The sequence below is a fragment of the Diadema setosum genome, chromosome 16 (assembly GCF_964275005.1).
Source record: "Diadema setosum chromosome 16, eeDiaSeto1, whole genome shotgun sequence".
Taxonomy (NCBI): Eukaryota; Metazoa; Echinodermata; class Echinoidea; order Diadematoida; family Diadematidae; genus Diadema; species Diadema setosum.
Genome location: NC_092700.1, coordinates 20,977,795 through 20,989,654, shown reverse-complemented (window position 1 = coordinate 20,989,654; position 11,860 = coordinate 20,977,795). Strand labels below are relative to the sequence as shown.

Sequence of the window (11,860 nt, the reverse complement as noted above, 5' to 3'; positions counted from 1 at the left end):
TTTATCATGGCTACTACTAAAAAACACTGATCAATTCAGTGCTTATTTACGTCGATGTAGGGCAATTTGTCAATCAGTTGCAATGAAAACATCTCGACGGAAGAATTTCATGAATTTGAATAACAAAGCAGTACCCGCTGCATGCTATAAGGATTAGAACCAACACTTGCTGTCGGGCGAAAGCTCGGTGGTCTAGTGGAGATGACGCCTGTCCGGTGATCAGGAGGTCGTAGGTTCGAATCCTGCTCGAGTATGTACGCCCATGATTTTTTATCATGGCTACTACTAAAAAACACTGATCAATTCAGTGCTTATTTACGTCGATGTAGGGCAATTTGTCAATCAGTTGCAATGAAAACATCTCGACGGAAGAATTTCATGAATTTGAATAACAAAGCAGTACCCGCTGCATGCTATAAGGATTAGAACCAACACTTGCTGTCGGGCGAAAGCTCGGTGGTCTAGTGGAGATGACGCCTGTCCGGTGATCAGGAGGTCGTAGGTTCGAATCCTGCTCGAGTATGTACGCCCATGATTTTTTATCATGGCTACTACTAAAAAACACTGATCAATTCAGTGCTTATTTACGTCGATGTAGGGCAATTTGTCAATCAGTTGCAATGAAAACATCTCGACGGAAGAATTTCATGAATTTGAATAACAAAGCAGTACCCGCTGCATGCTATAAGGATTAGAACCAACACTTGCTGTCGGGCGAAAGCTCGGTGGTCTAGTGGAGATGACGCCTGTCCGGTGATCAGGAGGTCGTAGGTTCGAATCCTGCTCGAGTATGTACGCCCATGATTTTTTATCATGGCTACTACTAAAAAACACTGATCAATTCAGTGCTTATTTACGTCGATGTAGGGCAATTTGTCAATCAGTTGCAATGAAAACATCTCGACGGAAGAATTTCATGAATTTGAATAACAAAGCAGTACCCGCTGCATGCTATAAGGATTAGAACCAACACTTGCTGTCGGGCGAAAGCTCGGTGGTCTAGTGGAGATGACGCCTGTCCGGTGATCAGGAGGTCGTAGGTTCGAATCCTGCTCGAGTATGTACGCCCATGATTTTTTATCATGGCTACTACTAAAAAACACTGATCAATTCAGTGCTTATTTACGTCGATGTAGGGCAATTTGTCAATCAGTTGCAATGAAAACATCTCGACGGAAGAATTTCATGAATTTGAATAACAAAGCAGTACCCGCTGCATGCTATAAGGATTAGAACCAACACTTGCTGTCGGGCGAAAGCTCGGTGGTCTAGTGGAGATGACGCCTGTCCGGTGATCAGGAGGTCGTAGGTTCGAATCCTGCTCGAGTATGTACGCCCATGATTTTTTATCATGGCTACTACTAAAAAACACTGATCAATTCAGTGCTTATTTACGTCGATGTAGGGCAATTTGTCAATCAGTTGCAATGAAAACATCTCGACGGAAGAATTTCATGAATTTGAATAACAAAGCAGTACCCGCTGCATGCTATAAGGATTAGAACCAACACTTGCTGTCGGGCGAAAGCTCGGTGGTCTAGTGGAGATGACGCCTGTCCGGTGATCAGGAGGTCGTAGGTTCGAATCCTGCTCGAGTATGTACGCCCATGATTTTTTATCATGGCTACTACTAAAAAACACTGATCAATTCAGTGCTTATTTACGTCGATGTAGGGCAATTTGTCAATCAGTTGCAATATCTAAGTGTTCTCACCAAATTTTCAAAAATTTGCATGCTAAGGGGATGGTGTGTCTTTAATGAATAAATTTGGAAAAGCAGTGCTAAATTAAGTTTGCGGATATTACTATCGTCAACAGCCTGAGAGACTAAACGATTTGTCTGTTTATCAGCTACTGCAGTTTCTGTTATAACGACAGCAATAAAAACAGACAATAATGATATTTTTTCTAGATGTCAGTAGTTGAGGAAAATCATGGACTACTTACAGAAGGGTTTAGAAATAACTTGTTAAACCAATGTAATTGACATGTCTTTTAATAGTGCGTGTATATGTACCATCAACTTACTTGCTGTCTATGAATAGGCGATCGGCAGACGTCATTGCCAAAGACAGCTACCACGACTCCTTCTGGTGAGCTCTGTGATATTAAGTTCTGTCCTCTTACCCCTTTCCCTCTTTGATTCTTCTTACTAAATCCAATGGTTATTGACAATATTTTACGTTGATATACAGTGACATAGATGTTTGCCATTCCTTACTTACCTATAAATACTTGTAAACTGATGTCAATCACGAACCGTATCAGTTAAAGCTAACAGTTGATATTAAGTACTCAAAAATAAAGTGACGGCAATAAATCCTTTTTTTATTCGAGTAAGACTTTTTGACAAAAGTGTATTCACTTTTATTGGTGGTATACAGAGAACTTTTCAAATTTTTAAAATTCTCACGGAAAAATGGAGAATTCAAGGAAAATAAAATGAGTGTTCTTTCAAAAGGACCTAAATCTAGCAGGATCAATTCAGAAACCCGTGTGCACGCTTGACCACACTGTCCTGCCTGTGTAGCCCTTCAGATGAGCCACATATTACTTGAGTATTGACTCTAAATGTTTTATTTGAATATTACTTCTTCGTAGAGATGGAGGAAACAGGAGGAAAAAGTATAGGGATTATAAATCTTCCCAGAAAAATACACAAAGTCACAGAAACTATTCACTATGATAAGATACTACGTATGGTACATCACGTGATAAAACTTTGATTCCAAAAGATCAACACTCACCACATCCAAAACAATATCTTGCAGATTTTTCCCAGACATGTTTTCTTTTTCGCATAGAGGGGTAGTATTGTTGGACATGGTGTCATTGCATGATACACTCGAAGGCATAAAATAAAAATCATACGTTTCTTCCTTACCATGCAAAGTGGATCTAGCACATTTTACAAAGGAATTATTCATATATACCAAGACAACATATATGCATATGAATCTAAAAACGCGAAACCAATAAAAGAATTTAATGAGAATCAATGTACCATATGCTATATAAAAGGAAGTTTAATAGGCCATTAACTTGGTTACCTTGATTAAATTACAAGTCACAAAAGATAAAATTGAAAAAAATTGACATGTTGTCTTTCATTTGCAAATACACTTCAAGATAACAATATAAACAGAGAGACATGAATGAAATAGCAAAAACAAGTTTAGGTTATCTTTATCTCTTTTATAACCTCAAACATAATCAAAGTGGAAAAGTCAAGGGGGAAACTAAACCACAGTGAAATGGGAAGTAATGGCACCTAATCATGTTGACATATGCCATGCATGACTGCGCACATGAACTTTAAAGACAACAATGACAAATTGTACTTTTTCCAAGTTTGCGTGTTATTGCGAAAGAACAATGCATGTCTCACTGGATGGATGAGATCTGTCAATGAATGTGGTCAAAATATCATCAGGCCGGTCTGCACGACTGTAGATTCATGTTTTAGGGTTTCTTCTAATGTTTTATGGTCCATAACCTTCAACATGGCCACATTGTCGGTAACTTAGCCCTTCCCATACAGGCGAAAACATTATCCATTTTACTCTCTTCATATTCAAGACATGGTTGTCACTGGAAGCTATCAATATATGTTGAATATAAACAGAGAAAATGGACTGTGTGGGTTGGCCTCTTTGGGAGTGACCAAGTTATCGGACAAAAGTCCATATCAAAGGTTATGGACCATACAATGTCAGGAAAAAACTTGAATACAAACACTAAACACAAATACTAAACAAAAACATGCATTTGTACAGGCTGGTCTATTTGGCAACTTTCATTGACGGATCTCATCCATGCAGTGAGAGATGCATTGTTCCTTCATAATAGAGGGCAAACTTGGAAAAAGTGCAATTTGTCGTTGTTGTCTTTAAAGTTCATATGCTCATTCATGCATGACAATTGTCAACAAAATTAGGCATCAATGAGGAGGGGAAGAGTTTCCCTCTCCTGACAACCAACATTGTGCTCTTCATACATGTCATAGCTGACAATTAAGTAATGGGAGCCCTCCAAAGTTGGATTACTTTTTTTTTTTTTTACACGCTCTGTATAAACGTGAAAAAATATTTACTTTCTTTTATTTGCTAAGCTATATATAAATATAATTGTGTGTGTGTGTGTGTGTGCATGTGTGCACGTTGTGCTATCATTGATTTCTCGTTTTTAATTCACCCGTATTTATGTTGTCCTGACCTTGCAGAACATAAAAAATTCTACCTTTGCACTGACTAAGTGATAAAATATCACAATCATAAAATGCAATATCATAAGCCACATATTGAGAAGCTCCTTTAAAATCTCTTCACATTTTTACGCACATGCTGTTCTTTTTTTTTTCATGTCACGAAAGTTGTATTTCTTATTGTAAACACAGAGTCTGGCCATCTTCAAATATATATTACTTCAGTCCTCTACGTCATGGGAACCTTTCTGTTCGTCGTTCTCATGTTGCTTGTCGTCCTTTCTCTGCTTTGGTGCCACCATCACAAGAAGAGGTGAGACTTGTTGAGTGTCTGTTTTTCTGTGTGTGTGTCTGTGTCTTTGTGTGTTTGGGGGAGGGGGAGGGAAGGAGCGATTTCATCGTTTAGGTAAGCTCTTGTTTACATCCACTAACAATTTCGTATATAAAATAATTTAGTGAGAACGTGTTAGTGTTAGCACTTTGCCGTAGCAAGTCTTCAATGGTATCTCGTTACTAATTGCAGGTGGAATAGGGCCAAAAATATGAAGAATCGTTGCTAATATTAATGGTTTTAAGCCATAAGAATATTACACTTTGAGGGGATGGTAATAATAGGGTAATAATATTATAATAATAGCAGGGCCCTCTGGTAGACCAGTGGCAACACTGAAGTGGCTTCCCTGGGTAAATAAGACCTTATAATTATAATAATAATGATAATAATAATAATAATAATAATAATAATAATAATAATAATAATAATAATAATTATTATCATTATTATTATCACTATCATTATTATTATATATATATATTTATTTATTTACTTATTGTTATCATAATCATTATTACAACTATAATCGTACCTCGTGTTACCTCCTATGAGGAAAGCAGTGAGTAAGGATTAAGATTCGCATGAAAAAAAAAAACAGTAACTGAAAACTGAGCAGTCTACAAAAATCGCGAAATTGCAGAATTAACAATTTCTGGCGTAAACGCCATCCTTTGGGACAATTACTTTCTGTGTTATCATGGAATCAATAACAAACCCAATGAATATTAAATCATGAATAATCAAAAAAATCCCGCTCTCCAGTAGGGGGCTTGCATACTCTTTGGAAGCACCAAACATCCCTGTCAACATTATAGCCATAATCATATTATTTCTATTTTGATACGCATTTCCTGAATCTCATCTGGAAGGAAAACAGGCTGCCTGTGGAAGAAGCTGCAAGGAAATATCCACACACAATGCATAGATGCTTACAGTATGTACATTGCAACATATTTAGTATTACAAATATGACCCTGCCTCATACACAATGACATTTGTGGATAAAACGAGGGCAAATGGAATTCAAACCATTTAAAGTATCTATGAATGAAATGAATAATTTTCATATAATTTGAAATATACGGATTCTGCTGCAGAAACAGGTAAACAAGTGAATTATTTGCCGGAGTTCTTCTCATTTTCCTAATTATGTATCAGTGTTTTGATTTTTTACAGCGTCATACTCCCCAGAACCTTTCTCTCGTATCCTTCATTTTGCTCAATAGGAAACGTAGGCGCCCGAAAGTTGCAAATGAATTGCATACCCGCTCACTGCACTCTATCAATACCGGTACACTAGCTGCACATCGTCCTCTTCCGCAACATCCGCGCAACAAAACTGGCAACTCCACAGATAATCTGGAGGATGTGTCTTACATCTACCAGGACCTTGCAAACGTAATCACCTTTTATTATCGTTATGAAAGCATGTCATTATCTTTGAACCTAACTCCTTTGGCTTCTAAAAAGGTGAATTCCTTCTGCAGCAATTTTAAAAGGGCCTTTTAAGAGATCTCTTCCGTGCAAAAATGAACTCATAATATTTCTGCTCAGAATGAAAAAGATCATGAATGGAATAGATTAGAAACATTTTGAAATTAGCTCTAATTAATAATCTAATTAATACAAAGGCGCCAGAAAGGTTTAACACTTCTTAAAGTTTGTTTTTTCGGTAAATTGTCAGTATCCTGCCGTGTGAATATTACCATTCGCCGATACTCGCGATTAAAATTGTTATAATGTTATAGGAGCGTGTGACTATGGAGCCTCGTGGTGCCATATTTTCAGAATGATCTAAACGACAATGCTTACGTCATTTATTGTGATGAATACACATAAACTGTTAATGATTTCATGCTTTCCTTCACTTGCCATCTTCCTTGATAGGATCACACTTCTGAAGGGGAAATGATTAACGATCCTGCAGACACGATTTCCCGGCCTCTCCATGACATAATACTACACCGAGATGGTGAAGACATCTCGCAGTGTCAAGACACCACAATCAATGCCGAAAAAGAGCAATACACTGACATGTCAGGAAGTGTGAAGAAGAAGAAGAGAGACGTCAAATTTGTTCAATCTAGAGACTCATCTGCAACTGAAAACGACGTTGATGGAAACGGCTACATGATTTCCAACGTAAGTCAACGCAGACCAATGAGATTTGAACGGGGACAGAGATACTATGTCCATTCAGTTTAGATAACGCTGGTAGATGAAAAGTTTCTGACCGGTCATTTTACGAAGATATTCTTTCAACTTCCGACAAACCCACTAGAGAATCGCCACTATAAATTGTAAACGTGACCCTCTTGCAATATACAATATAGGCTGAACAGTTCGCTTTATTCTGTCACGATATACTCAATCAAACAAAAAGTAGAGCATGAGTTGGACGACAGTGTGTACTTTGTCCATGATGTTTACACATTTTTTTAAGCACATATCGATTCACTTGAAATAAGATTAAACTGTTAATGCGTTTTTTTTTTAATCTTTAACCGTTAATGACGGTAATCAACACGATTCATCATCATGCTATCCTTTATTCTCCATTGTCCTTGATAGGATCACATTCTAACAGAAGAAATGATCAATGATCCACCGGAGGTGATTTCCCGTCCTCTCCATGACGTCATACTACACCAAGATGGTGAAGACATCTCGCAGTGTGAAAACACCACAGCCGATGCCGAGAAAGAGCAATACGTGGACATGTCAGGAAGTATGAAGAAAAAGGAGAGAGATGTCAAATTTGTTCAGTCTAGGAACTCCTCTGCAACTGAAAACGTCGTTGACGAAAACGGCTACATAATGTCCAACATAGATCCACGCAGATCTGCTAATTACGATCGTCTGGAAAGTTTTGAAAAGGAAAAGACGTCTGACATAAACAGTGTTCAATTCTTTGGACAGGCAATCAGCAGAGATCTTTCGACCCATTCCAGACCGGCAGATAATGCTAGTAAATTTGGGGTTATTTCCGAAGAAACCCCTTCAACTTCCGACCAGTCAACACCCACCAGAGAACCGCCACACGTCCACGAATACTCGACAATTGAGAGAAATGATAAATGTGATGCTCTTCCGATGTGCCTGAACAACTCACTATATTCTGTAAATATATACTCAAGCAAGCAAAGAGAAGAGCAAGAGCTAGATGAAAGTGGGTATCTCGTTCTTCAGGCATGATTTTATATTTGTGAAATTCATGAAAAATTTATATAGACAAAGAGATAGGCCCACTCACCACTACATGTTTTTATGCAGAAGTGTTTTTTCTTTGAAGCACCTACATTTCTGAGGGAAAAATACGCTTTGTGACCGAGAGAAATGGTAAATATGATCCTCTTCCGATGAGCCTGAACTACTCAATATATTATGCAAATATTTTATACTCAAGCAGGCAAAGAGAAGAGCGGGATGAAATCTTTGCGTGGTAGAAGGTTTCACGGTGCACCACTTATTCTTTCTAGGGTAAGTACGTGGCCCTAAAAAGGACCTTCCCTACTACCCTACTTGCCCTACATACCCTAGAAAGAATTCGTGGTGCCAAAGAAGAGCAGGAGCTAGATGAAAGTGGGTATCTCGTTCTTGAGGCATTATTTATACTTGTGAAATTCGTAGGAAATTTATATAGACAAACTAATCTTTTTATTCAGATGTGTTTTTTCTTTAAAGCACTTAAATTTCTGGGGGAAAACACCCTTTGTGACCGTGCATCACAAAACCAACAAAAAGTCGCACACGCTGATTTTGTGTGAGGACTGAAAATAGGTGAAACGGGTCAACCGATAACCAATCTCGAGTTTTCCATATTTTCTGATAGAGCAAGTCTTCTTAGAGAAGCATAATATGCTCACTATGCGCTATATAAATGAATTATTATTCTATATTATGCTAAAGGTTGTAATTAGAAAATGAACAGAAAAATGTGTTTTTCTCGAACACTTTTTTTTTTTCGTAGAATATTGTGATTACGTGTTTCTGAAAGTCCTCTTTTTATTTCCTAAATATCCTTTACACTCTCTTCCCTTTCAGGTCTAACAACTTTACAAAGGATGATGCTACTGCTTTGGAAGTTGGCATTAATCAATGACAGAATGTGTCAATAAGGCATGCTCATTTTTCAGGGTAATCTAACAACCCCTTCATTGTGTTTCTCCGGTGGTTTACACCGTGTTTTTGTCCCATTCGTCACACAGCTGCTAACACGGCTTGATGAAGATAAGCGCTTGAATTGACCCTGTGCTTCAGAGCCTCTTTTCTCAGTTCACACTTTTCCAGAGTGTGTGCTTTCTTTCCAATGTTTAGATAGGGTTTATAAGAGAGTTTTATATCATTTTAAAGCTTAAAGTCTACTCTTTCAGAATCTACTCCTATCTAAAATTCATGTCTGGCGACTTTTTGTTGGTTTTGTGATGCAGGGTCAAATTTTTGAAACTAGCCACCTATTTAATGTTGCTGGGTCTTATTCCGATTTTGTCAATGAAACGTAGTTTTCATATCAGTATAGAAGGTAAAATGTGCTGTCCTTAGGGTGAATAGGGATTTATTGATAAACGTCCTTATCTCACTGTAAAAGCACTGGAAACTCATGATTAACACAATTATTGCTGTATCTTCATAGTCAAACGATTCGAGATAAGTTAAAACTGAAGCGTTTGTTCGCAAAAACCGATAAGTCCATGTTTGCCAAATGGAGATATTTGCGATTAAAGGTCAAGAAAAATAAAAAGAATAATAAGAAAATTTTTGCTTCTTTTGACCATAACTTCAAAAATGTACCTTTATATGTAGTGACCAATATATCATTTAAAGGGTATTATTTTGTACTTTATGACAGAGACCGTACTTCAAAATCTTCAAAAATGGACTTATCGGTTTTTGCGAACAAACTCTTCAACTCCTGATGCATTGGAGATAGAATTCTTATTTCTCATGTAGAATCGAAATATCAACGAATCGTTGCCGTGGGAGACTGCAGGTATATTGGAGAGCAGTAGCAAAGATTGAGAGCAGCTGCAAGTGCACCAGGGATAAGGATGACCACAGATTGATAATAGTTTCTGTAGGTATCGGACGTAAGGACTCTTTTTGAAGTCATAGAAAGTAGATTTCTATATGCTGTGTCTTCTCGGTTTCCTTCGGTTATCTATTTTCTACATTCAATTTTACACACTTAACAGAACTGGATGGAACTCATAATTAGGGTTAAAATGAAAACCAATACTGGTGAAATTATAACAAGAGAAGCCGATAAATGCTGAACGATATCGATATTGAAATGAAATGCCAAAAACGGGATCATCAGATATTACAGTTAACCGATTTTGACAAGAACGGGATAATATGCAATCATGCAATACCCTGACACCACTATGTTGGCAGATAAAATCAAACTAGGAAGACTGTCTTATGAAAGAACTCCAACCAATGCTTAAAGGGGAATACTGAAGATATTATGTTATATATGAAGTCAAAAAGTGGGACACATAGAACAATTATTTATCGTTTACATCGTTTCAAATGGCCTTTTTGAAGTGGAGTTAGAGGATATTGAAGATTTACACCTGTCACCCCCCTGAAATCTAGGTCACAGCGTAAATTTCGAGGCTTTGCCGATGACGTCACGGGGTGAAAGGAATCGCGCAAGGTCTCGAGCGCCGCAGGCCCCCTCGCGCATAATGCATGCATTGTATCATACAAGTTGTTGTAGATACCCGGTATTTGCATAAAAAAAGACAGTTTTGAAATTTTGTTTTTCGATAATTACATCGTACTGTATACGTTAAGGTCAGTGATGATCAGGATGATTTCTTGGTGGAATTTTAATGTGGAAGTGATGATGAGCTGAGTGATATAGTACTAGTGATGACAGCGATGATGAAACTAGCGATGATGACCCTGGTGAAGTTGGAGAGATAGATGTTGATGACCAGCCGCACGGCGGGGCGCAGGAGGGAGATGGCTGCGGGCGAGCTAGGGGGGAAGGCCCAGGGCGGTCCGGTTGAAGCGGACGGATTTCCTGGATTGGCAGTACGAGCCCTGGCCACACGGCAGGCCAGGGGACAATGCTGGTGACGCAGGACCAATGCCAGAGATAGACTTCAATTTTTTTATTTTTTTTTTTTTTTTTGGTGAGAGTTGTTTTTATTCTGAACTGAAAATGAACCCAGCTAGCTTAGTGCTGACTTGAACTCGTACTTCAGAGCAGCAGTATACTGCCTATAGGCTTATTAAACAATATTAAATCGCTGTACTAACTTGGGTCTAGATTTACGGCCTACCGTACGTAAGACTTTAAGATTTTAGCTACGTTTACAAAATAGAAGTCCATGTCAAAATTTCGGCTGTGTGATGAGCTTTGATGTAGGCCTAAGTGTAAGACACATTAACTTCGTAATAGCGCTCTTGACTCAGGTCAGTGTCATCTCAGTACTTGTACAGTACTGTAGGCCTAACACACACTAACAGTTAGGTCTTTCTATCATTAATTTATATCCTTACGTAGGGCCTAGCCCGACCAGACGCAGCTGTGCAGCGACTGGGCTGTTGTATAGCCTAGTAGCAGGAGGCCCTTAAGTTCTAGTTATCCTTCACGCAATCTCAACTTCGCAGCTCGGCCGTATGTAACGTTAAGAAGAGTGGATTCCGGAATTGTATAGTAACAAAGGTCGGTGTACGATCTTTGATAGTAATTCTACTAAATGCTAGACACACTACAGTAGACTCACTATCAAAGATCGTACACTGACCTTTGTTACTATAGGCCCTAGGCCTGCTCATCGAAGATCGACCATCCTCCTCCCTCAAGTCAATGGCTTTCTCGCGTATAAAATCAAAAATACGCGTGGGCCGGGGCGCAATACGCTGGAACATTCGCACATGAATATAAATCAAGAAAAAAAAGGGGGATACATGTAAATAACTTGAGGAAACAGGAGGAAATAGAATTGAAGAATATCCTTATTAAGGTAGTAAATACACGTAGGACCTAGGCCTAATTATTGTTAACACCGGTCTATTTGCCCATTCACTGGATTTTCACTGGCCTACGTGTTTTTCAATGGAAAACGGCCGGGCGGTCGGTTTTAAAAATATAGGCGCCTATACCTTGGCTATACTACAGCTACCACGGGCGCACGAAAAATTAGATCTAATCATTCATTCTGATTTTTGGAATAATAGACTGCAAATTAACCCTACTACGAAAAGTTATCTTTTTACTGTAACGCTATGTAAACATCGCATTATAATTCAGGACGATTTTCGTCATTGAATAATCGACGTCTTCCACGATACACCACAGCAACTTT

At 38.3% G+C, this 11,860-nt stretch overlaps 1 protein-coding gene across 1 annotated transcript; it reads left to right on the top strand.

The window, feature by feature from the left end:
- Nucleotides 1-4,440: 4,440 nt before the first annotated feature.
- On the top strand, nucleotides 4,441-7,733 carry LOC140239688 (uncharacterized). The gene is made up of 4 exons (XM_072319512.1): nucleotides 4,441-4,517; nucleotides 5,765-5,936; nucleotides 6,426-6,701; nucleotides 7,404-7,733. The coding sequence occupies exons 1-4, from the start codon at nucleotides 4,441-4,443 to the stop codon at nucleotides 7,731-7,733; spliced, it is 855 nt and encodes a 284-aa protein (XP_072175613.1).
- The last annotated feature ends 4,127 nt before the right edge of the window (nucleotides 7,734-11,860 follow it).

Coding starts and splice junctions, on each gene's coding strand:
- LOC140239688 (XM_072319512.1), top strand. CDS start 4,441: ATGGGAACCTTTCTGTTCGTCGTTCTCATGTTGCTTGTCGTCCTTTCT. Junction 4,518..5,764: donor TGCCACCATCACAAGAAGAG/GTGAGACTTGTT, acceptor TTTGCTCAATAG/GAAACGTAGGCGCCCGAAAG. Junction 6,702..7,403: donor TAAGTCAACGCAGACCAATG/AGATTTGAACGG, acceptor GATCGTCTGGAA/AGTTTTGAAAAGGAAAAGAC.